Here is a 26,793-nt window from a genome sequence, read left to right as displayed (position 1 = left end):
AAATGCCCATCAACTGATGGATGAATAAAGAAGATATGGTGTATATATACAATGGAATATTACTCAGCCATAAAAAAGAATGAAATCTTGTCATTTGAAATGACATTGATGGAGCTAGAGAATATAATGCTAAGAGACATAAGTCAGAGAAAGAAATACCATATGAGTTCACTCATATATGGGAATTTAAGAAACAAACAGATGAACATGGGGGGGGGGGAAAGAGAGGCAAACCAGAAAACAGACTCTCAACTATAGAGAACAAACTGAGGGTTACTGGAGGGGAGATGGGTGATGGGTATTAAGGAGGGCACTTGTGATGAGCACTGGGTATTGTGTGTAGGTGATGAATCACTAAATTGTAACACCTGAAACTAATGTTACACTCTATGTTAATGAACTGGAATTTAAATAAAAACTTGGAGGAAAAAACATTTTTAAATAAACATAAAATATTTGAGTTCAATGTTAACTGCCTGCAATAAAAGATTAAAAATGTTACTAGGAAATGTGTATTTGTATATTTAAAAAACCTATAGTTAAGGGGATATTTACACCAAATCTCATATAAAATTCTGTATCAATATTAGGTCATCTGTCTGATATATCCCTTGTGAAAATTAATAAAAGGAAACTCATTTAGAATGGAGTCTGGAGGCGACCAAGGGGAGCTCTCACACCCTAGCGCTCCTTGTCGATTGCAGACCCAAGACCTTGCACTTGGATACTACTTTACCCTATCGGGGCCCAGGAAGAAAGTTTTTCCTCCTCCCCCTGCAACAGCCCAGCCAATGAGAAACTGTCACAACTCAGCCAATGAAAAGCCACTATACTTTGAACTCCCAGTTTAATCCAATGGACTTTGTTTATAACAGCCCTCCCAGCTTCCCCCTCTCCCCTATAAGAGAGCGGTCTTTGGTGTTGTCCGGGCTTGCCTATGGCTTTGCCTTAGTTTCCTTGTGCCAGGGTGTAATTCTCTGCTGTTCCCAAATGAACTTATTTTTGCTGGTAAAATAACTTGGTGGTTTTGTTTTTTCAGGTTAACATTACTTGGTGATGAGAAGTGCGATCTAGAGAGGACCCCCAACAGCTCCAAGGCTGGTGAGCAAACTGGTGCTAGTACCCGAGGACCAGTTGGACTCACTGCTTTCTCACGGACCCTGGAGTTTGAGAGTGAGTTTTCTCTAGCGTTTCGAGCTTCGCTGTCTTTGTGTTCAAGTCCTCCAGGTTTTATTTGGGATCTGTTTTAAGGCCTGTCTTTTCTGAGTACTAATTTGACCTTCAGTCTGACTCCTTTCAAAATCAGACTTTCTGTTGGAACTGTGCCATGTTGGCCTTTGGTCTGATTCCTTTTGGAACTAGGCTGTTCCTGTTAAAACTGTGCTGTTTAAGAATTTATACGGAGGTTTAGAGAAAAACCTCCAAGAAATGGGATCCCAGTCGTCAAAATACTTTGAGGGTGCCCCACTTGCCCTTACTGGGACTCTGGCCAGTTTTTAAGATTTTATTTTTTTTATTTGAGGGGGAGAGAGAGAGAAAGAGAGTGCAAGTGGGGGGAGGGACAGAGGGAGAGAATCTTTCAAGCAGACTCCCTGCTGAGTGTGGAGCCCTAAACTGGGCTCGATCCCATGACCCTTGAGATCATGACCTGAGCTGAAACCAAGAGTTGGGCCACTCAGGCGCCCCTGGCCAGTGTAATGTCTAAAAAAAACTGTGGTGCCCCCTCATGCATATGTATAACTAAATGGACTAACTTAGCCAAAAGTAACTTAGGACACCAGCATCCATTATGTGGAATTTTTCATCTCATCAAAGTTGTTTTATTAAAAAATGAATTAGAAGGCTATGGCTTCGAAAAAAGAAAACAAGGCAAGAAAAAAATAACTGAATGGGGATGCCTATTTTAATTTATAACTTGAGGCTTCCAAATTTTTTCAGGATTCTAAGTTTGCCTTTTTACAAAATACTATTTCTAAATTAACTGAGGCAAACAAACAGTTGAAAGGAGTCAGAATGGCTTCTGAGGCCTTTTCCCTTCCCTCATGTTCATCCACACACACACAGTGGCTGCCCTGTGCTCAGGCCCTGCCTCCAGCACCCTTTTCCTCTTTCTCTCTGTTGAACTTCTCTTTTTCTCCGAATCTCTTTGCATTTCCTCCTCTCCTGAACCTACTAAAACCTGTCTCTCTAAAGTTAACTCTTGAGGATCTAAATAAAGTTAAGTTTTTTATGTCCCCTGGACTAGGGCCCCCATAAGTTTGCTGAAGAATTTACGTTATTCAGACTTACCAACTTGGTTTCTCAGATTTCAGCAATTAGTCCACATGCTTGTTGGTGAGGACCAGGCCGAAAGTTGGATGGAACTAACCCAAGGGGAGCATCCTGAAGGGAATTTAGAGAAATAAACCCCTAACTTCTGACAAGATGCTAGAACACTTGCTGGACATCTCCACAGAGCAATTATAATAGCTTTTCCTAAGCTTCCTGATTGGAACAAATTTTAGGGATGGCACACAAAATCCTGATGAACCTGTTCATAACTATTACAAAAGACTCCAAATTGTTTTTAAATAATTCTGGTCTTCCTTTAGATGATGAATCCACCTGGGTAGCATTTAACTCTATGTTTATAAATGTGCTGAACCAGGATCTTTCTCCTTTAGTTAAAAGGACCAGGATGGAATGGGAAACTATGTTCATTCCAGAGTTAGTTAATTTGATAAACTAGCTTGCTCACATCCTAGATGAGTCACCTAAAAGAAAGACAACTAAAATTTTTCATTTTTAACTCTGGCAAACAAAGTCCCCTAAACAAACCAAAACTCCCCTAGTTTCCGGTATTGTTGCAAAGAGCCAGGGCACTGGAAGAAAAGGTTGCTACCAACTTAAGAGCTCCAGGTGCCTTCAGCCCTCTAGCCAGCCTTTCCAATGTCCTAATTCCCAATGATGGGAATCTGAGGAACTACAGAGGCTCTTTCCAATTTTTTTTTTCTCTCTCTCTTTTTTAAAGATTTTATTTTTAAGTACTCTCTATATCCGATGTGGGGCTTGAACCTACAACCCCAAGATCAAGAGTCGCATGCTCTGCCAATTGAGCCATCCAGGCATCCCCCCAATCCTCTTTCTTAATCAGCTTGGAGAATCCACTCTTCAGATTGGGAATGAATCTCTGTCTTGACACCAGCGCTACACATTTGGTGTTCAGCTTCCCCTTCCTCAGAATACAAAGGCCCCTTCCTCAGAATACAAAGGCCCCTTCCTCAGAATACAAAAGCAGTTCAAACAGCAAGGGTCTCTAATAAACTTCAACAGATACTTACTCCCTTTTGTCTGGGCCCTTTGAGAGAGACACAGCCTTTTCTTCTCAGTTTCTCCATCTCTATTCATTAACTGGGCTAAGATTTCTTAGAAAAGTATCATGCCAGAATTCCTTTCTTCCAAAGGTGGGGGGAATATTTCTATAATTTGATAGTAGTAATCAAAATAGTCAACCAGGGAAATTAATTAAATGACCCTTCAACATTTTTTTATTTGCTCTGTCTCCAACAGTGCTATAGCTGAGTCTGGGGACACCAATCATTTGTTCCTATTGGATAAGCTACCATTCTCTTTATGGGCAAAATCCTGAATCAATATTGGCAGAATCCACAGCACACTTCCCATCAAGATTCAGATAGATCCCTCAAAAGCTCCCCCCACCCGGAATTAATACACTATAAATAAAGAAGCCCTTCAAGACATCAAGCCCATAATTAAAGATTACAAGGCTCAGGGCCTCATTATCCCCTGCACTAGTCCCTGTAATACCACCCTTTGGCTACTTTCAGACCTGGAGTCTTGGTTTAGAACCATCATACAGTTGGAATTTTCATGTTACTTCTTCTGTTTTATATAATTATTTTGTTTTGTATTTTGTCACCTGTCAAAAATTTTTTAAATTATATACCCAATAAGGTGATGCTCGCTCAGTGCTTTGAGATGATCTCCAATGCCTACAATCTAAATAAAATATGGACTATAGATGGGCAGTGCCTGAGAGGTCTCCCCCCTAATCTTCCTTGTTACTCAAATGGGGCCTTCAGTAGTTTTCAACTGTTATGCACTTTCCCTCTGACATGGGAAATGGCAACCAGGAAAGGTCTTCCTAGCATGGAAGGACAAAACCACTAAATATGGAAAACCTGACTCTTGATCAGTGATGCTTTCAAAGAAAGATCTTGATCAAAAGGGAAAAATAAAATTAATAATAGAAAATATTATTTAGAACGAAGTTGAGAGGTCAGCAAGGGGAGCACGCACACACTAGCACTCCTTGTCAATTGCAGACCCAATAGGAAGAGAGAGGGACCTTGTAAGTGGATACAACTTTACTCCATCCCAGCAGAAGGAAGGAAGTTTTTCTTCCTCCCCCAACAATAGCCCAGCCAACGAGTGACTGTCACAAGTCAGCCAATGAAAAGTCACTATACTTCAAAATCCCAGTTTACGCTAATGGACTTTTTGCTTATAATAGTCCTCCCAGGTTCCACCTTTCCTCTATAAAAAAGGGTTTCATTCCTTTGTTCTCCAGATTTGCCTATGGTTTTGCTTTAGTTTGCTTATCCCAGATTTTAATTCTCTGCTATTCCTGAAAAACAAAAACAAAAACAAAACTATCTTGCTGGTGAAATAACTGGCAGGTTTATGTCTTAAGGTTAACACCCTGAGTGATAGGACTTCTACTTTAAGATAATATTCACAGGAAGACTGGAGTAGTTTGTTACATTAATGACCCCAGTGACTCAGCCCCCCTCTCCCCCTATATCCATGCCCTTATGAAGATGCCTGACTTTGAGTTTGGCCATGGGATTGGCTTTGACCAAAGAGAGGGATACAGGCAGAGGCTTGGTATACGTTGCACACTGGGTTTTGCCCCCTTGGAACTCTGCTGCCATGGCCTTGTGGAGAAAGCCCATGCTGTCTCTTTGAAGAGGAGCAACCAAGAGAGAGGGAAGACTTGTGAACCGCACTGATTCCAGTCCCCAGGTGACCCTCCAACTGAATGCAGCCACCAAAGGAGCATGGCCAAGCCATAGAATCATGAGAAATAAGATTGTTATTTTAGACTGCCACATATTGGGGTGCTTACATACCAAGACCTACACAAAATCTAATTTGAATTAGGTGAAAGATAATCATCACACAATCCTCATGATAGAGCCAACTATATTCTTATCTGATTGCAAATACATGGTGGGGGGGCACCTGGTTGGCTCAGTCTGATTTTAGCTCAGGTCATGATCTCAGGGTTATGGGATTGTGCCAGGTTGGAGGGGTGTGGTCCATGCTCAGCAGGGAGTCCGCTTTAGATTCTCTCCCTCTGCCTCTCCCCCTGCTCCTGTGCTTGCAATCGCGCATGTGCGCACATGCTCTCTCTCTCAAATAAATAAATAAATTTAAAAAAAAAAAAGAAAAATACATGGGCTCTCTTCAAAGCCCAGAATGAAATGATAAAGTAATATACAGTGACTTATGACATACTTAAATAAGTTTTTTTTAAATTAAGGTTTATAAGCCTTTAATAATATTGTGGTTTAAGCATACAGTATGGTAAAACAACGTATTATATAGTATCATCAAGTTAGTAAGAAAATATTTTTTATATATATATTTTTTAATTTTTATTTATTTATTTATTTTTTAATGTTTTATTTATTTATTCATGAGAGTCAGAGAGAGAGAGAGGCAGAGGCAGAGGGAGAAGCAGGCTCCCCGCCTAGCAGGGAGCCCGATGCGGCACTCCATCCCAGGACCCCAGGATCATGACCTGAGCCGAAGGCAGTCGCTTAACCAACTGAGCCACCTAGGCGCCCAAGAAAATATTTTTAACGATGGACCTGGAATTTGCTTGAACGCAAGGATGCTTTCAAAATGTTGAAAGACCTGGAAGCCTGTTTAAAAGGAGTCACCACAGGTTAAAATATGACTGTTTTTTTGCTTCAAAAAGGAAATAAAAATTATACTTAATTAAAACAAATTAAGACTGTAAAAAGCCATGAGTCCATAATAATACTCGAAAGAATAAGGCTTTATTTTTTAAATACGTAGTACTTTATTGAAGTAAATTTTATTCAGAGTAGAAAAAATATAGATCTCTCTTCAGGATGGGTTAAACATACAAAGGGTAAGAGAATCTTAATGGTATGAGAAAAAGAAGACTCTCTTCCGTGAAATATAAATAGGCCCATGAGACTTCCTGCTAACCCCTCAGCACCCACCCACTTACCGGACATTCCTCTACTGAATTGTTACCAAACATTAAGGAAGTGGGGCAAGGCATTCCTTTCCTAGGCATGGGAGGTCCTCCCACCTATCCTGGGGCTTTAGATTGTGAAACAAAATATAAAATCCTGAAGCCAAGTGGATTTTACCTTTTAAACAGACTTTAATTTGTGGAAATAATCTTTTATTTAAATTTAACTACTGGATAGTGGTTTTACTAGCTGTTTTGAGGTTGGTTGCCTTTTGTGGTTACTAAAGATGCTGGATTAAGGCCAAGGGTTCACATACTGAGCCTTTTTTTTACTTGCACCCAGGTGAAGGTTGGAAGAATTGTCACCCCAATCTCAAATAATCTATTCCTGTTGAACCTCTTTGCTCTGACCTTTCCCAGGGGATGAAATCAGAAAAATAATTCATTGACAGTGCTTAAACAAAACAAAAAATATGTATATATTTTTTAGTTTTTTTATTTTTTCAAAGTTGTACATGATTTAAAGAGTTAAATGGTTCCGACAAGGCTTTACTTCCCTCAAGGCAACTACTTTCAACTTTAAGCTGATTCTTTGGTATTTACCTCCACTTATCTAAATAACACATTCATATTTCTGCTTTTTGCTTTTCAGTCAGCCGTTATCTACCAACTTCCTGACATGGAAGGTAAGGATTTAGCCTTCTTTTGCACATTTCCTTGGCACTCCACCACACATGTGCATTATTAGTCTTTTAATTCTCCTGGTATTGTTACAGCATAATTTGCTCATCCTGCCCAATCAGCAGGAGGTCATTGATGTCATAGATTATGTGATGTTCTTCAGGATATCCAGAAGGTCCAGAGCTCTTCAGGTTATTTTATGACATAGGACAGGAATGTGAACATAGCCCTGGGCCACCCTGCAAATGTGTACTTTTATCTGTTTCATGGGAATGCCAACTGTTTCTGATCCTGTCATATGATCGGGATAGAAAAGAATGCATTCACTCAGTCTACGGTGTGCACCACATACCTGAGGCTGTATTAATGTACTTTAGCAAATATACTGCATCTGGCATAGCAGCTGCCATCAGACCTACTAGTTGGTTGAGCTTTACAGCAATCTGCTGGCATCTTTCAGGGGCCATCTATTTTTTGCAAGGCCACATGGTGAGTTTAATGGAGTTATGATGGGAATCTGCACCTTGTGTCCTTTAAATTCGTAAGAGTGACACTAATTTCAGCCATCCCTTCTTGAGGTACAGTATTATTTTGACTTCCCGTGCCATGTTTGGCTGGGGAGGGGAAGCTATTTCAGGGAACCCCACTTGGCCTTCTGCACTATGATGGCTTTTTACTTTACAGGCAAAGGTTCCCATGGATTTGTACCAATTACCAAATAGGTGAAGCTCATTATACATTTGGGGACTGGGGAAATGATGACTGGGTGGGGCCACAGACCCAGTAGACCCACTCTGAGCTAGACCTTGTCATGGTCCCATTTATTAACTGGCCTCTCTATGCTCCCACTCTAACAGGCTCATGATGATGCTTCTGGTCTCTGGATATCAATGTCAATTCAGACCCTGTGTCTAACAGTCCTTGACATGTCTGGGTATTTGCATTTCCCCAAGGTAGTTACCCAGGTAAATGACCAAAGATACTTTGGGGATGATGAACTAGGAAAATCATTATCATTTATACTTGAAATGTAGCATTCCTTCCTCCTAAGCACCTTCCTCCTAAGGACCTCTTCAGTCAGTGATTCCAGGTCTATATACTAGCTCAGGTATGAAAATGGATTAAGGAATGGTGAATTTATTGAGTGAGGGATTTTAGCCTCCTGGTCAGCTAGGCTTGATTTTTTTTTCTGCTGATACAAACTAAATAGGACCTTTGTTGGCTGCCTACCTATTTTGCCCTTAGGGATACCATGTTTTATTAACCATTTCCATAAATGTGTGGGTTAGGTCCACATTATAATATTTGTAATACCCTGGCTTCTGGGAGTTGAGCACTGCCACTTGGTCTTTGCTGCTTTGGGGTCCTGTCATCTGCATTGCTATCAGTGAGTCAAGTTCTGGAGGCCTCTGCTACCTTCAGCCATGACTTGCAGAGAGCCACTACTAAACTTTTTAGTGATATTCCTGCCCTTTGCACCAATGCATTTCTTATGGCCTTGATAAATGGTGTGTCCTTTGGGCTGTCCTCCAGAACAGAATTATCATAACCTTCTGGCTATAGATAGTACATCCATTCTAACACACCTACTTCCTTGAACCTTTTTATCCTTTCTTGTCCTACCTACCTGTCCTAGCACTTCTGGCATTTCAGTTTTAGTGAAAGCACTGTTTTTTTTTCATGCTTTCGTAGGAGCCATCATAGTAGTGAGTTCACACCAACTCTTTGGGCCCTTGCCGGGATGTGTGCTCCACCATCAGTAGAATTTTCCCTATCCCATTTTGTGGTCTGACCTCCTTGATCAAGGCCTCTCTGAATCCTGTCCCATGCCTACTCCTCAAGCTGCTGATGGTACATACTGGCTAGGTCTTACATCTTCTTTGGGGAATAGTCCTTTACCTCCATTATTAGACACAGTACCTTCCAACTGACTTAACCCTAATTATAGGCCTAGCGGCAGAAGGCGTGTGTGTGTGTGGGGGGGGTGTCTGCTGGGGGAGAGGGGAACGTGTTGCCTTCCAGTTAGAAGCCTCTGCGAAGTCTTCTAGCACAGGAAAGTGATAGCTCTAGGTAGAGACGAGTGAGGAGTGAGTAGAGCCACATTGCAGGCATCTGAGGAGCCTGAGGAATGAAAATCTCTAGGAGCACCACCCAGCTGTCTCCTCCATGTGTTGGAATGCTAGATTTTCTCAGTCATGGCCCTGACCTTGCCACAACAGACCTGCCGTTTTGGGTCATTTAGCCATCTTTTAACCACTCTAAAGTCTGGTCTTATTGCTTGTCATTCTCCACTCCTTCGCTGCTAATGAGAGCTTTCTTGTGCACAACGAACAGGGGCTCTGGCTTTCTCTCCACACTTAAAATTGCCTAATACCTACCCTCAGCTGTTCATTCTTTTTTTATAACTAATGGAGCTTAGCAATAGTCATCCAATTCTGTTATCCTTATCACTGTTACTTTTACTATATGTCTCAAATTCCTGATATGTCACACCTCTAGTGTTCCCTTCCACCTCATAGATCACCCCAGTTAGACCATCACCTTGTGCCAGGGGCTGTCTGTGCTTCATCTGCTACCAGCCAGGTGGTCCATAATCCATCTCCCAAATTCCATCTTAATGCCTGCTTTCTCCAACCAGTCCTGGTATCACTTATCATAGGTAGGGTTCTTGGGAAGCAGACACTGGGACAGAACATAGAAGATATGGAGGAAGGGAGAGGAAGCAGGACTGGGCAGAGAAAGAAGTCAAATTTTAGTACAGTTTAAGAAAGTTGGGTTTTTTTTCAAGATGTATTTATTTATTTTAGAAAGAGAGAGCAATGAGCAGGGGGAGTGGCAGAGGGGGAGGGAGAGGGAGAGAGAGAGAGAAAGGAAACAACAAGCAGATTCTGAGCGTGGAGCCCGACATGGGGCTGGATCTCACGACCCTGAGATCACCATCTGAGCTGAAACCAAGAGTTGGATGCTTAACCAACTGAGCCACACAGGCGCCCCACGGGTGCAAGAAAGCTTTGAACTACCTGCACAGAAGCTCTAGAGTGAATATTGCAAATCATATGTCCCATGGTGGGCCATAATGGCAGAGTCTTTCTATTCCAGCCTTGTGCAATCACCCAAAATCAGCTGCGCTGGAAAGGGCATGACCTTGGGCAAGGCTTCTCCCTGCAACTGAAGTAGACACTAATGGAACTGACAGCTGGAGGTACTCCCTGCAGCTTGGGAGCAAGTCCTTTCTTGAAGGGTGTTCTGGGTGGCATCTTCATATCTACTACTAGGGCAAACAGAGATATCAAGCACATTCTCTTTTGCAAAGAACCAAAAGATCTACTTACTCTTTCTTTTTTCTTTTTTTTTTTAACCTTCTGCTTCCCCAGCTGGGGAAATCTTTTATTTAGTCAAGAAAGTACAAGCATAGCAGAGAGTATTTGTCCTCCAATATCTATTGTATACTTCTTCCTTGATATTATGATCCCTTTTTTTTTAGCTTTTTAAAAAAAATTTTATTATGTTATGTTAGTTACCATACAATACATTAGTTTTTGATGTAGTGATCCATGATCCATTGTTTTCGTATAACACCCAGTGCTCCATGCAGTACATGCCCTCCTTAATACCCATCACCGGGCTAACCAATCCCCCCGCCCCCCTCCCCTCTAAAACCCTGTTTCTCAGGTCCATAGTCTCTCATGGTTCAGATACTATGATCCCTTATTGGACATATAGGCACTGAGAATAAAGTTAGTTCTGGCCCCTGGATTGTAAACAGGAATGGCGTGTACAACTTATAGGAAGTATCCTTCAAGGGAGGAGGCACGATCATCTTTCTCCTTTTCTCTTTTCTGCTTATTAGAATGTAGACATGATGGCTGAAACTTAAGTAGCCATCTGGACCATAAGGTAGAAGCCACATGTTGAGAATGGGGGAAATTAGGTCCCTGATGGTCATGGAATCACCACTAATCTAGACTGTCTACCTCTCCACTCTGTTTATGTGATAAAGAAATGTGTTCATTTTGGCTAAGGACATTTAAAAAAATACTGTTTCTCATAGATTAACCTATTCCTATCTGATGCAGAATTTGATTCCTATAAACTCATACAGCACATAACATGCCTTAACATAAATGTTGTATTGGCTTAGTGGAAGCATTTGGGCAGTGCGTGGTAGAGACTCAGATACTGCAACATGGAAAACTGGAGACCCTTGTTGTCCAGTTGCAAGATATTTGTGGCATGAAGGGAAATAATTGGAAAAATGTATGAACTTGGTATTTGCTGGCTTTAAATTTTCACCAGTTTTAGCACAGTTCTTTGATTAACTCAGGCGAGAACTAGTCAATCTGCAAGTAGGGATGGAAAGGTATATAGCTTTGCTAAGAGGGGAATTCTGTCTACAATCTAAGTGTATTAAGAGTTCCATAATTTGGAAGGGCTGAAAAACCCTTTAAATCAAAGCACACAGAAACTGCCTGTGAACAAAAGCCTTGGAAGGAAATATGCCTGCTGTTCAGCCATACGAGGCTGACAAAAATGGATTAAGAATGCTGTCAACCTGGGGCGCCTGGGTGGCTCAGTCTGTTGAGCATCCGACTCTTGATTTTGGCTCAGGTCCTGATCTCAGGGTGGTGAGCTTGAGACCCGCGTCAGGCTCCCTGCTCAGCAGGGAGTCTGCTTGAAGATTCTCTCCCTCTGCCCCTCCCTCTGCTCTCTCTCTCTTTCAAATACTTTTTTTTTTTTAAAAGAATGCTGTCAACCTGTAAAATCCCATTGTTTCAGATGCCCCCAAGGTAGCTGTCATTAAGAGTAAGGTAGTTGAGCAGCACATGGAAGCTAGGAAATAAGAGTCTTTGGGCTTAAAAATTCTTTTTTTTTTTTTTAAAGATTTTATTTATTTATTTGAGGCAGAGAGAATGAGAGACAGAGAGCATGAGAGGGAGGATGGTCAGAGGGAGAAGCAGACTCCCTGCCGAGCAGGGAGCCCGATGCGGGACTCGATCCCGGGACTCCAGGATCATGACCTGAGCCGAAGGCAGTCGCTTAACCAACTGAGCCACCCAGGCGCCCTGGGCTTAAAAATTCTATCTTGGCAAGAACTACAGCTGTAATTTCTCCTACATAGAACTGAGTGAAAACAAAAGGATCAGAGACCTTTTACATTTTTGCATGAATTATATTGCCAGATACATCAAGCCTGATATACATTCATGGGCTTCCAGTGTCGCTACCGACAAGCACAGTTGTGGAGGTGTTTGGTATTTCTGAACAGCATTAGCAGAGGCGTCAATATCTAGCCACTAGTACCGTGGGCCCTAACATTCAGGACTGAAGACATGTATTGTACTAGAGCAGATCACAGTGGGTATAGTGTGGTTCTGGAATTGGCCACACAAGCAGCGCTCTGATGGTTGTGGTTCCTAGGTATATGCAGGAGCAATATAGTTCAGGAGTCTTCATTTCCTGATTGTAGAAAGTCATTGCTCCCTTGGTGGCCTGGTCTGTGAAGACTTTGGGACTCACTCCTGAAAAACTAATCTTAAGAGTCTATTTAATCAACACTCCCAAGTATTCAATACTCTTTGTGCTTATACCAGGGGAATGGATTCTATTCTCTTCAACTGAACCTTGACTGATATTATAAATTGTAGAGGAAGAATGGTGGCTGCAGACAATAGGATTTCAATTAAGATAAGGGAACTAGAATTAGGAAAATTATAATAGGAAACTAGAATTGGTTATCTGTCCTGGTAGAGTTTGAAAGCAGCAATGATTCTGCTAGTACTGGAGAATGAAACACTCCAGGACATGATAAACAATGGCAAACTAAGGGACTGACCTATAATATTTCCAGTTCTGTCCTTGTCTATTTTGGTGATCAACATTATACTGGCTTCAAAATGAGGTGGGGTGCTTTCTTTTCTGCTCCCAAATAGGAATTATTAATCCCTTGAAAGTAGCTCACACCCTAGCTTTGAGCTTATTTTACCAAGTGATAGCATTAATTTCTCTTTAGGCAGTTCAGAGTCGCTGTGTGTGTCATACTGTTATTTGTAAAAATCCAGTGATTAGGAGCTTTAAAGTCTCACTCTTAAAATGAGTATTTGGGAAGGGTATTGATTCTTTTTTTTTTTTTAAGGGTATTGATTCTAAGGGGAGTAAATTAAGAGGCAGTTATCTGGATTTAGGATTCTTGGCTTGACAAGAGAAGAGGTCATCAATGCCCTGCAGAGTTTTTAGGATAGATTTCCACTCTAGGTGATTTCTTCCAGTCTTGTGGTCTTAAATACCATTTGGTGACTCCTAAATTTATATCCCCTGATCCAAATTTCCCCCTCCCCCGCCAGCTCCAAACTTGCTATCTGTTGGCTCAACTTCTCTGTATGTAAAGTAGGCATCTGCTATAGTGTGCAAGAACAATAGTCCCTCACAACAGACCCACTAGTACCCTAATATTTCCCATTTCAGCAAGGACCAACCACTATCCAGTTGCTTTGGGGGAAAAATAATCCTTGTCATTTTGGTCTCTTTTTATTACAACCCATCAGTAGATCCTGTTGGCTCTACTTCAAAATATATCCTGAATCCTACCAGTTCTCAACATTTCCACTGCTACCACTTATTCTAAGCCAAATAATTTATTTCCTGGGCATCTGGAACAGTCTCCTAGCCAACCTTCCAGTTTGCACTTTTGAAGGTCAACAGTCCATCCACCACAAGCAGTCACTTTACAAATTATGTCACTCCCCAGCTCAAAACCATCCAACGACTTCCATTTCCTTACCCTACTTAATCAGAGCCCTGCTGATGTTAACCTCATTTCCCACAATCATCACATCTAGGCTCAATGTGCTCTAAGCAGCCTCGCCTCCTTGCTTCTGTCCAGAACGCCGAGCACATTAAGCTTGAGGACTTTTAAATTTGCGGTTCTCTTTGCCTGATTTATTCTTCCCTGAGATTCCTCCAAGCTTCACTCTTTCATTCAGCTCTCTGCTCAAATGTCAACTCAAAGAGGTCTTTCCAGACTATCATATCTAGAACAGCCCACTCTTTATCTCCTTTCCCTACCACTCATTATTTCCTATTTTAGTTTAACTTCCGCCCTCTCTAAATGTAAAGCTCCTATGGAGCAGGAAATGTATTTCATTCACACCGTATCCCTAGCGCCTTGAAAAATGCAAGCCTGGCACCATAGTAGGCACCCCAAATCATGCTTGATTAAATGAATTTGGACCGAACTTATCCTGCTTAACTCCATCACTTGCTTTGTGAGGTCACCTCACTAAAGTAAGCATAACAACAAAAGGAAACAAACCAGGTAAGGCCTGCCTCGCCGCATTTGAGCTCTAGTAAGGGCTCGCGAAGAAACCCTTTCTAGCTCCCCAGGCCAGAGCTGGGCCTTAAAATGCTCTTTTCCTTGTTTGGCCGGGAAGGGAAACGGGTAAACAGAAGAAACTGAGGCATGAAGGGCCATGGAAGAAGCCTCAGCGCTGCAGTATACGGTTGAGAATTCGCTGTTATCCAGGACCGCGCTGGTTTCTGTTGGCGGGCTGTGGGGCCGCGACTGCAATTCCAATCAGAAAGCCGAGCACCAAGCAAACCCGTCAGCCATTTTCCGAAACCAGTCTCCCTAGTAACCCCGCCCGAGTGCGTGCGCAAGAAAGGGGCGGGACTTATTGTGAGGGCCTCAGTCCGGAAACCGCACCCTCGGAGGCGTCCCATCGTCGAGGATTCACAAAACGCGGAGCCAGATTTAACAGTCGGCGGCGAAAGCGCGCACTCGAAAGCCAATGAGAGCGGAAGGAGGGGACCTCTCCTGAAGGGTACTCTGCATATCTAGCAATGATTGGCCGAGTTCTCCTTTCTTCTTTTTGGTATTGGCTAGACTTCCTTCTTCCGCCCACCCACTTGGCTTTTGTCTAGGTACTTCTGATTGGCTCCTCTTGGGTGGTGGTGGGGGGGCAAGGTTTGGGGGATTGCTTATCGCAGATTGGTGGATTTGAGCACCTAGCGTCGTCTTCTCGAGGAAGGAGACCGTCCCATCCTCTCCCTGTCCTGTCTCCCGACCCGTACGCTTTTCCTCAACTCGCGCGCACGAATGGTTAAAAAAAAAAAAAGGGTGTGAGGCTCGAGCCCGCCAGCGAGGCCTCCAGCACCTAGCGCGCGCCCTCAGCGAGGACCCGCGCGAGCTGCCCGTGACGCTGCCTGCGCTGTTTGAAACTGAAGAACCCGTTAGGATCTTGGGGAAACTACCGTTCCAGCTGGTTCCGGAGCCCGTGCGTGCCAGGGGGGCGAGTGGCGGTCGCGAGGCGGCTCCCGCCTTTCGCGTCTCTGCAGCGTGGAGACTAGAACCGGCACTTTCGAAGGACGCCACCTCCAATCGCAGTGCTGGCGCGGGCGGAGGCTAAAACACGGGGGTCCTGAGAGTGAGGAAAACGCGCCAAGTTCCCCTCGGTGGTGGAGTGGGAAAGACCCTAGCGGTTCAGGCTTTTGGCGAGCGGGACTACTTCTGGTGCTCCCTGCCATCCGGGGGCGGGGGCGGGGGCGGGCGGGGGCGGGCGCCGCTCCCGGGATGTAGTTGGTGCCGGCGCAGGGCAGGACCGAGCGGCAGCCCGGGTTCCCGCTCTTGAGAGCGAATGGTCACTCCCCTGCAGGGAGAGCGATCCGGCCAGCTTTTCCTTGGGTCGGGGGCCGCGGGCAGGGTCTCACCTGTCGCACCCACACCCATCCCGGCTGCACTCGGGGCGTCACCGCCGCGGACCTCGCTTTGGGCCATGACCAGGTAAGGAGGGCCTGGGGAGGAGGGGTCCGTGCCTGGGCGCCAAGGCAAGTTCGGCCGGGTCCCGACGGGCACTGCCCCGGGACGCCGCGGGCGAGACGCCAGGACCCCTTCGCTGCGACGCCCTTGCCGAGCTGCCAGCCAAGCCCTCCCGGCACCGCTGTGTCTGTGTTGGGGGGCGGGGAGGGTGCCTCTCCTGCAGCCATAGGGATTCGGGGAGGCAGGTGCGGGCTGGGCATAAATAGGCCGACTCCGCGGGCGAGGGGGCCCGGAGCTGCGGTGCGGCGGGAGTCGCCACCGGTCAGCCTCCCGCCGGGCCCCGGCCGTGTCTGACGGGCACGGACGGCAGCACAGCCTCGTCTTTTCACTTTTGCGTTCCGGGAGTGATGCGGGGTCGGGAGAAAATGTTTCCACTCAGGTCCGGAATTGCTAAATTTTATCGCGCACTCTCAATTTTTCTAGAAGTATTTAGAAGGCCACGTGTTTTAAACCTTTGTGGAGGATGCTATCCTTAATTGTTTTACGTTTTTCCCGAAAAATTGGAATTGAGTCGTGTCTTGTAAGGGGAAGAACTTAAAACTAATGAGACTGAATGTTCGTACTGTCATTTGTTCAAGAGCATTTAATGCTCGATTTATTATGTTTTCTGCGGAACTTGATTTAGACTTAAGGAAAGCCAGGAGCAAGAAGTGGTGTAGCATAAGATGCGGTAGCTGGTAAAAATGTGATATTGTCAGTGATGTTAAATGTTAGTAATTTGAGGGAGCCAAAAGGCTTTATTGTTTAGGATTTATCCGTTATTTCAGCTGCGCGGTCATTTTTTTCTAATATGTACTTAAATCCGGTTAGAGAATACACTTTCCATCATTTAGAAGAATTACCTCCCAAGAAAAACCTTTGACAAGAATCGTTAATGCTTAGAGATCCCTGACAAATTGGCGCAGGCTGGTTTATCATTCACGATAGCTTTCCATCAGTAGCATTAAGTGACTTGGAGGGTAAATTGAGTTGGAGAGGGGGATGGGGAAACTGGTCAACTTTCTAGTTACTTCTGAGTTGAGTCTCAAAAATGTGGTTTCACTACCGAGTTCAGTGTTGCGAATTCCCAGATCAGCGGCAGCCGAGTGAAATGTTTATTAGTAAGTATGGAGTTTGAGTGAATTATCTACTCATCCTATTAATGTGTCTGTATTTGAAAGTTACTGTCGAGCTTTTGTGCTCTAATATTCCAATCAGATAATTTTCCCCTGATATCTTAATGAAAATAGGATGGGTGTATAAAATAACTATCACAAGTACTGCGGGGTTTTTTTTCATCCAAAAGTTTTAACAAGAGGAAAAAGTTGCAAAAGTCAAAATCATACTTTTTCTACTCTAAGCAGCATTAAAAAAAATTTATAGTTTAAAAAAGTGTTTGGAAAATCAGTAGTGTATTGTGTTTAGTGCATAACAGTTTGGACTGCACAAAGTGCGGCAGTTCTTTACTGTCCCAACCATGCATGTTTCATTACTTTTCACTCAAGTTTTTAGGTGTAACTGAATACTAGATCTGTGCCTTTGCTTATATGCAAATTATACTTTAATTGGGACTATAGTTGACACAACTTTACATTAGTTTCAGATGTACAACATGGTGACTTGTGCAAATTATACCTTAAAGCAGCTTTTTAGAGACTTTATTTCATGTATTCATATTAATAACTAGAAAAGACCTTGGAAGGCTCATTCACTTCTAGTACTCTGACTTCCCATTCATCCCTTTCTCACCTTGTACTTAAGAATTAGAGATGGTTGTTCAGTCAATATTTTCGGAATAAGTTAAAATAAAAATTAACTTTTTACTCACTACTACTTTACTGTAGGTGTACTAAAATGGGGATATTTCGTGATGTGGCTCTTAATCCAACAGACTAATGAAAGTTCAGTATCTGATAATTTTTGTTAAGAAAGTTAAAGACAAATGGCAAGCTCCTTCATTTAAGCAATAAGCATCGCGTGCCTGTTACTGGCCAAGCATTGGGTTTTCAAATGCAAAGTTCTAATTAATTCCATTCCTTGGTAAATTTTCAAAATTAATGATTTTATTGCCTACAGCAGATAACTGAAAAGTAATGAAACCTTTTCTCTGCGATTAACAGATATGATTGGTGATTACAACATCCTTGTATAAATTCTTGTCAACTCCTGGGGATTTGAAGAGAAAATGCCTGGTGTCATACCTAGTGAAAGTAATGGGCTTTCAAGAGGTAGCCCATCAAAGAAAAACAGACTTTCCTTGAAGTTTTTTCAGAAAAAGGAAACTAAGAGAGCCTTGGATTTCACGGATTCTCAAGAAAATGAAGAAAAGGCTTCTGAATATAGAGGATCTGAAATGTATGTATGTTATTTTTAAGTATATTTCTGTATTTTAAGAATTCCGTATCAGTGAAGAAGCAGTGAACTTTGATATCTCCAGACATTCTGACTTGATAGTCTATGCAGGCAAAACACAGTAGTGAGACAAACCTATTAGCCAATTAGATTAACTTGGAGAAATATTTATTGGCTAAAATTATTTTTCAGTTCAAATTTGTTCGTAGTATAACACATTCTGTGTAAAGGGTAAAGAAATAACGTGATTTTTTTTTTTCTTTTGGGTGGTTCAGAAGACTTGACAGTTCTTGAGATATTTAAATTTTATAGTCATACCTAATATGTATGAATTACCAAACCTGTTGTATGTTGCCAACTTAAGATAAACCTAAAAATAGGAAATGCTTTGATGCAAGTAAATCCTTCAGTGACTCAGATCTGAACAAAATGGAATATTTTAATACTGTTCTAGTTGTAGTCTACACTAGGTCGCTATTCAACAAAAAGGTGCACTGCTGTATGACTAAACTGGATTTGGTCTCGTGTAATTTCCTAATATTTACCAATAATCAGTTTAGGAGATGTGAATCTTATGTTTAAAACACTTTGAGGTGCCAGAGTAGTAAGTGGCAGCTGTAAAATAAATAAAAATGCTGTTGAGGACCTACTACTTGTTAAAGTAAGGTAAAAGAATTACAAACTTGAACAGTTCATTTTAAAGTGAAGGACAACTAATTCTCTTTATAGACTCTTTCCTTTTAATCTTAGCAGAGCCTGATTTCTTAGGTAGTACAGCCTCTCCTAGATACCATCATAGCGTATTCCCAGGTTTTTATTGAGAGACTGCTTTTAAAAATGTCATGTAGGGGGGCGCCTGGGTGGCTCAGTTGGTTAAGCGACTGCCTTGGTCATGCTCCTGGAGTCGCTGGATCGAGTCCCACATTGGGCTCCCTGCTCGGCAGGGAGTCTGCTTCTCCCTCTGACCCTCTCCCCTCTCATGTGCTCTCTCTCATTCTCTCTCTCTCTCAAATAAATAAATAAAATCTTAAAAAAAAAAATGTCATGTAGGGTTTATTAATCACAGTACCAGTTCAATTTTCTATGCTCTAAAATGGGATTAACAGCTTCATGATGGAATTGTTTAGAGGCTTGTTGTGTATAATATTTTTAAAGTGCTTGTAAAACTTTTATTCTGGGTATGTAGCAATTTTCACACCTGTACAGATTTCTTCTCAAGTGTCACCTAAATAAAGTCCATATGCTTTTCAGTTCATACAACTTTTGGAAAAAGCTAAATCTTAGGAGGTATAATTTCTACTTTAAGATACTACACTTCATAAAACCTCTCTCTGCTCTATACTTAATAGTGATCAAGTTGTTCCTGCAGCACAGTCCTCACCTATAAACTGTGAGAAGAGAGAAAACTTGTTACCATTTGTGGGACTGAATAATCTCGGCAATACTTGTTATCTTAATAGTATACTTCAGGTAAATTGATGACTTTGCTATATAATAAAGCTTCAGTAGGCAAAGCATGATGTCACATTTAATGTGTTCTGAGAATTTCAGATTATTGGGATAATTGTCCATACGTCTTTGCCTTTGTTTGTAAATAAACTAGAATGGACTAAAGTAATGATTCTGTATGTTACCAGCTTCCTTTGGGGTGAGAGAAAGTGATATGTTAAATAAAATGGGAATAACAAAATTGAACTGACTTTGGTTAATTGGAAGATGCCAAACCCTTAGTTTTTCTGCTTGATTCCTAGTGCAGTGGTGACATGAATTTTAACCTTTGGAACTCTGCTTTATGTTGTACCCTTCTAACCATAAGTCTTAGCAATATGTGCCCAGCCTCAGTGCTTTGCTGCCACTGAGGGAAGACAGTGGGCTAGTATGATGAAATAGAAAACAATTTTTGATCTAATACTAATCTCAGAATTTTAATGCATTTAAAAGTGCTCTACAAAAAATGTAGATAAACACTCAGACATTCTTACTTTTTATAGGTATTATATTTTTGTCCTGGTTTTAAATCTGGAGTGAAGCACTTATTTAACATTATTTCAAGGAAGAAAGAAGCCCTAAAAGATGAAACCAATCAAAAAGATAAGGTAAAAAATAAAACAACAACATATATAAAAAGTATAGTCATGGAAATTCACTTGCTTAGAAATGAGAAAGTAATAGATACACAGAGGATTTGGGAGGAGGATAACAGATTATTTCTCTGTTAAACTATAACTGAGAAATTTCTCAGTATCCTGTGTTTTCAGAAAGGCATTTTTTTTTCCATTTTTGTAGGTTAGCTAAATACATTATCACCTTTTACAGTGTCTTCTCCTGCCCTCTAATTTATTGCTTACCAATAAGCATTGTCATTTATATGCCAGAGTCAGTTTATCATACCATTATACCATCTGCTACTTATCTATTGTTTTCCAGTACTCACTTTTAAAATTTAAATATAAAGAAAACTTTGACTTACACAATCAGAAAACCATTCTCTTCCAAGTAGAAAGTAATGAAAAAATACTCTTAAAATTTTTTAGTTTATTTGTATACCTCCATAAAATTAGTGTTATAATAATGAAATTAAATTTAGCAAAGCTAGTATTGTCTAGTGAGAAAAAGAAAAGAGGGAATGTACTTAATTTGTTTAATGGTGTGTGGGTTTCTTTTTTGACAGGGAAATTGCAAAGAAGATTCTTTGGCAAGTTATGAACTAATATGCAGCTTACAGTCCTTGATCATTTCAGTTGAACAGCTTCAGGCTAGCTTTCTCTTAAATCCAGAGAAATACACTGATGAACTTGCTACTCAGCCAAGGCGACTGCTTAACACACTCAGGTATAGCCTTTCATATAATTTTAGGATTCCAGCTTAGCAACTCATTGCTCTCTTTGGAGGAGAGTGATATGTGAACAAATAGGGGGAATAAAGGGCAAAGAAAACAGAAACTACAGATCTACAGTCCCTAGTATCCCAGAGGCTCTGGAAATTAGACATTTCTTTGGTAAGTTTGGTACTAATAAATTCATTAGATCTGAATCGGTATGAGGCTTTTTATAGTCTATTCATTTTTATTTATAATGTGAATATTCATACATTTTTCTGTAGAAATAGTAGTATGTTTAATTATGGGATAGTACAAGTGCCATATTTTTGATCTGAAAATTACTGAATTTCTCAAATACATTTGGTCCTAAGAAATTTCAGATTAGGAATTATAGGTTTTTATTCAAAATATATTATGCGTAAGAACTGTAAATTGCAAGTATTCTAGTTTTGTTGTATGTGCTTGCAGAACTATTAGTTAGCTGGATTAGATTTCTTTGTATTGTCTTAAATGAAACTTCAATATATAAAATAGCTTTATCTAATATGTTATAGGGTAAATCTTTAAAAAGTTATTTAAGAATAGACCTAGGGTGGGGAACCTGGCTGGCGAACCTGGCTGGCTCAGTTGGTAGAGTATGCAGCTCTTACTCTGGGGGTTGTGAGTTTGAGCCTCATGTTGGGTGTAAATACACTGTTCTGTGTTTGTTGATGAGCGTAAGTGTAGTGTAGCATGGGGGCCAAGAGCAGGTTTGAATCTTAGCTTTGAGCAAGCTACCTTATCTGTAAATCAGGGTAATAATAGTACTTACCTGATAGGATTATTCAAATTATGTTATATATCTAACATAAAAAGCATCTTGAATAAAACCTGGTACATGGTAAAATATATATACTAATGTTACTGGTATTTAGAAGAGGATGAAAGTATTTGTGATAATGAATATGAGGTAAAATTTGTTTTTACTTTTAGTTACAAGTTTAGGTAAGAAGTTTCAAATTAGTTGAATAAATGTTTTTAGATTTTTAAAATAATTTATGCTCTCTCTCTAAAGGAATCAATTTCTCTATAGAAAGGGTTTTTGTATTCTATCTTTAAAACTAGAATAGATGAAATGGAAATTTTTATTTATAGGGAACTCAACCCTATGTATGAAGGATATCTACAGCATGATGCACAGGAAGTATTACAGTGTATTTTGGGAAACATTCAAGAAACATGCCAACTCCTAAAAAAAGAAGAAGTAAAAAATGTGGTAGAATTATCTACTAAGGTAGAAGAAAAACCTCATCAGAAAGAGGAAGTGAGTGGTATTAACAGCATAGAGATGGACAACCTGAGGCATTCTGAAGACTATAAAGAAAAACTCCCAAAAGGAAATGGGAAAAGAAAAAATGACATTGAATTTGGTAACATGAAGAAAAAAGTTAAAGTATCCAAGGAACACCAGTCATTGGAAGAGAACCAGAGACAAACCAGATCAAAAAGGAAAGCTACAGGTGATACGTTAGAGATTCCTTCTAAAATAATCCCCAAGTATGTTTCTGAAAATGAAGGTGCAAGACCCTCACAAAAGAAATCAAGAGTTAAAATAAATTGGTTGAAGCCTGCAACTAAGCAACCCAGCATTCTTTCTAAATTCTGTAGTCTGGGGAAAATAACAACAAACCAGGGATCCAAAGGACAGTCGAAAGAAAATGAATATGATCTTGAAGAGGACTGGGGGAAGTGTGAAAATGATAACACAACTAATGGTTGTGAACTTGAGTCTCCAGGGAATAATGTTAAGCCCGTTAATGAAGTTAAGCCCATAAACAAAGGTCAGTATAATTTATTCTTAGACTTTGATAGGTAGGAGGATTAACAGCTGCAGAACTGTAATGTTCTTAGATACGTGTACAATATAAATGTACTTCGAGTTTTAAGAGAAAATTTTAACATGAACTGTGGTGTTTCAAACACTGTGCTTAGATGTGTGTGTATAAATCTCATTAATCTTAAGGTGATGTTAATGTAATGTTAATTTATGGTTTATAAATAAGGGGAGTTCAATACATTTTAATGGAGAATTATTTTAACCTTTTGAAAGCAGTACTTGACAATAAACTCAAGAAATTACATTTAATGAAATACATTTTTAGAGAACTAAGTAGGTACACTGTTCTTGAACTGGATTTCTACCTAGTTTTGTCCAGATCTCAGACAAAATGTATAGTATTGACGTGGTTAATGGTTTTACCAACAGTGTCATACTTATTTGGGGGTTATTCCTATAGGAATGTCTTTGGGAAGGGAGTAAAAATGACATAATTGTGACTTTCTTTCTTAGAGACAACAGTAATTCATATTCAAAACTATCTCTACAGGGAATTTATGGGTCATGAGTAAGATACCTCTTAATGCTAATAAGCAAGTTTAGATGTAAAAATTAACCTTTTACTCATGATACACTGTAAATGAACTATTGGTTATGTGGGCTATGCTGAAAAGTTTTCCTTTTTTTTTTAGGTGCAGAGCAAATTGGTTTTGAGCTAGTAGAGAAATTATTTCAAGGTCAGCTGGTATTAAGGACTCGTTGCTTAGAATGTGAAAGTTTAACAGAAAGAAGAGAAGATTTTCAGGACATCAGTGTACCAGTACAAGAAGATGAGCTTTCCAAAGTAGAGGAGAGTTCTGAAAGTAAGCAGAATTGGAGTCTTGTATGGACTTTGTGTGGACCGTGGAATAAGTAGTTTTCTTCAACGAAACACAGTCTAATAGTAGTTTGACATAATTATTGAGAAAAAAGAGCTGGCTTTTAGTCTCTGGTATAATAAAATTTTTCTGCTCCTATAGATTCACTTGTTAATAGTTAGCATTTGGAAAATTGTGGCATCTTTATTTTAATGTATACAGTGGAGAAAAAGGGAAAACTAAACACTTTAATAACTGGTGGGTGTCTCAGTCTTAGAGTTACATCTTTGAGCCACCGTTTAAAGTGATCACGAGACTGGCTTACCTCTTCAGATACTGGAAATTAATAGCTAAACTAAAGTCTGTCTTAACACTCAGAGTAGGTTATCTTCATTTTGCCGTCCTGTCACCTAAATACTTTTTGGCTGCCCAAATACAAATATTTAAAAGATACGTATACTGTTGAGGATGAACTTAAAAGTTTCTGAAACTCAAAGGAATGTTTTTACTATTTGGGAAGGATTAGTCAATTGAAATTGCATGTTAATTTTGAACATGGACCTTGTTTAATTTTAAATGTCTGAGAGGTTTTTCATTTGTGAGTGAAAGGAATTCTCTTATGTAGTTTCTCCAGAGCCAAAAACAGAAATGAAGACCCTGAGATGGGCAATTTCACAGTTTGCTTCAGTGGAGAGGATTGTAGGAGAAGATAAATATTTCTGTGAAAATTGCCATCATTACACTGAAGCCGAACGAAGTCTTTTGTTTGACAAAATGCCTGAAGTTATAACTATTCATTTGAAGTGCTTTGCTGCTAGTGGCTTGGAGTGAGTATTATAAATAAAAGCTACATGAAAAAAAATAAGCTCTATAAGAAGTTTTGTTCAAAATATTCTAATAGTAAAATAGCGTAATAGCATAATATAAACTACTGAAATGAATTTATAAAGATTACCTTAGAAAAGTCTGTTCTCTTTTTAACAGTTTTCTTGTAAAAATGCATCAATTTAAATCCTTTTGGATTGAATACAGATTCTAGGATTTCTTCCCACATCTTTTAATCTTCATTCCTTATTAGAAACAGTTTCAAGTTGAATTGATTAAAGCAAGCAAAGAGATTTTTATATACATTGAGATTTTTTTTTTTTAGGGGAGAAAAAGGCAGAATTATTTCATTTTCAAGGTAACCAGGAGTCAAACTAGTTCTTGGAAGAATGAGAGATTCTTCTCGTTGAAAATTTAAGTACCTTTGTGACATGTATACATGTAAATGAATTGTTTGAAATTACCATGAGGGCTTTCCAGTAGTTCTCTACACACTTTATTATGCCTGAAGATGACACACAGTGCTTTCTTTCAGTGGACATTTCCTTTGCTCCCCAAATCCTGGTAGAGAAAGCCTTCACATTAAAATTACTTAACTAAAATGTAAAAGGTTTTGAAGTTAAATGGCATTTAAAAACGGATCTTCTCATTGTACAAAATTAGGAAAGTAGAGAAAATGAAAGGGAGAATGCCATATATCCTTCACAGAAACAGGTGAATATTAGCACTTCAGTATTTTTTCTTTGTATACATAAGTATACAAAATTAGAGTCTGGTTTTTATGTTTATATAAGCACTAAATATTAAGGGTCATTCAGACTTCTACTTGGTTTCACATTTGGGGGTAAAACTGAATATATGTAAAGTGGAATTGCAGAAAACCCCTTTTTTTTTTTCCTTCCAAAGGTTTGATTGTTATGGTGGTGGACTTTCCAAGATCAACACTCCTTTACTGACACCTCTTAAACTGTCACTAGAAGAATGGAGCACAAAGCCAACCAACGACAGCTATGGCTTATTTGCGGTTGTGATGCACAGTGGCATCACCATCAGTAGTGGGCACTACACTGCTTCTGTTAAAGTCACCGACCTTAACAGTTTAGAACTAGATAAGGGAAATTTTGTGATCGACCAAATGTGTGAAATAGGTAAGCCAGAACCACTGAATGAGGAGGAAGCAAGGGGTGTGGTTGAAAATTATGATGATGAAGAAGTGTCAATTAGAGTCAGTGGAAATACACAGCCAAGTAAAGTTTTGAACAAAAAAAATGTAGAAGCTATTGGACTTCTTGGAGGACAAAAGAGCAAAGCAGATTATGAGCTATACAACAAAGCATCTAATCCCGATAAAGTTGCCAGTACAGCATTTGCTGAAAATAGAAATTCTGAGACTAACAATACTAATGGGACCCATGAATTTGATGCAAACAAGGAATCCAGTGACCAAACAGGCATTAACTTTAGTGGATTTGAGAACAAAATTTCATACGTAGTGCAAAGCTTAAAGGAGTATGAGGGGAAGTGGTTACTTTTTGATGATTCTGAAGTGAAAGTTACAGAAGAGAAGGACTTTCTGAATTCTCTTTCCCCTTCTACATCTCCTACATCTACTCCTTATTTGCTATTTTATAAGAAATTATAGAGTGAGTATTTTCCTTATGTATATATTAAACAGACCTGGACAAAAGCTGGTAAAGTTGATTACATCAAAGAGTCTAGCTTATCTTTTGAAGCTATTGGATATTATTGGTCTCTCTAGGTTTTTATATAAATAGTGACATTTGAATTACTGAAAACCATGGTAATTTTTAGAATTCATTTCCCATAGTAGAGACTAGTGATGCATTAGCTTCTGGGAACAAACCTGCATAGGTTCTTAATTGAATTACTCAAATGGGAAGCGTTTAAACACTTTTGAATTTACACCTATCTTTTGTGTTTGCTTTTTAAAATAAAGTGCTTGTATTTGTATCTCCATATTTTGGAGTAATTATCTATATGATGTTTATAGGTCCTGTGGTTTTTCAGCTAAAAAGCAGAATCTCATTTCAGTACATTTAGTTTTGTAAGTCATGAAGCCAAATCTTTAATGGGCTGTATTTAGAGGCACAAAGTCTGGAATATGTGTGTATTCACAGTAGTCTACACTTTGTGCCTTGAATCACTTTGAAAAGTGTCTCAGAAAACCTGGACAGCCAGTCCTCTTCTATCTTCACAACAATTTTATATGTATTTATGAAAATGATTCTGTATTCTAGTAAATCTTTTTGGGCATGGACTAATTTGTATCTCTTCATAGTCATATTCTGCACGATCTGTATATAGTATATCAAATTTAGAGGTGTGACCTTAAAATTAACTTTTTTTAAAAACCGGGAGGTCAATAAAATTTAAACTGCTTAACAACTATGTATATAA

The 26,793-nt window shown here is 40.0% G+C and overlaps 1 protein-coding gene across 2 annotated transcripts; it reads left to right on the top strand.

Annotated features, from left to right (window-relative positions):
* Positions 1-1,046: 1,046 nt before the first annotated feature.
* On the top strand, positions 1,047-26,793 carry USP1 (ubiquitin specific peptidase 1). Of its 2 annotated transcripts, XM_045897537.3 has the most exons (10): positions 1,047-1,173; positions 6,885-6,918; positions 17,825-18,059; positions 19,406-19,526; positions 20,048-20,152; positions 20,728-20,888; positions 22,012-22,697; positions 23,386-23,556; positions 24,176-24,377; positions 25,282-26,793. In XM_045897537.3, exons 3-10 carry the CDS (start codon positions 17,890-17,892, stop codon positions 26,015-26,017), a joined length of 2,352 nt encoding a protein of 783 aa, XP_045753493.1. In that variant the 5' UTR covers positions 1,047-1,173; positions 6,885-6,918; positions 17,825-17,889; the 3' UTR covers positions 26,018-26,793. The 2 variants fall into 2 exon arrangements, with proteins under 2 accessions (XP_045753493.1, XP_045753491.1); XM_045897535.3 differs by lacking the exons at positions 1,047-1,173; positions 6,885-6,918 and adding an exon at positions 14,912-15,689.

This window comes from Mirounga angustirostris, unplaced genomic scaffold (genome assembly GCF_029215605.1).
Source record: "Mirounga angustirostris isolate CCGP_5_RB_7025 unplaced genomic scaffold, mMirAng1.0.hap1 SCAF_4, whole genome shotgun sequence".
Taxonomy (NCBI): Eukaryota; Metazoa; Chordata; class Mammalia; order Carnivora; family Phocidae; genus Mirounga; species Mirounga angustirostris.
The sequence above is the reverse complement of the archived record's forward strand: the minus strand, read 5'-3'. Positions and strand labels throughout refer to the sequence as shown.

Excerpts from the sequence above, each read along its gene's own strand:
- USP1 (XM_045897537.3), top strand. The coding sequence starts at position 17,890 with ATGCCTGGTGTCATACCTAGTGAAAGTAATGGGCTTTCAAGAGGTAGC. Across the intron at positions 20,889-22,011 it reads CGACTGCTTAACACACTCAG|GGAACTCAACCCTATGTATG; the intron begins GTATAGCCTTTC and ends TTTTATTTATAG. Across the intron at positions 22,698-23,385 it reads AGTTAAGCCCATAAACAAAG|GTGCAGAGCAAATTGGTTTT; the intron begins GTCAGTATAATT and ends TTTTTTTTTTAG.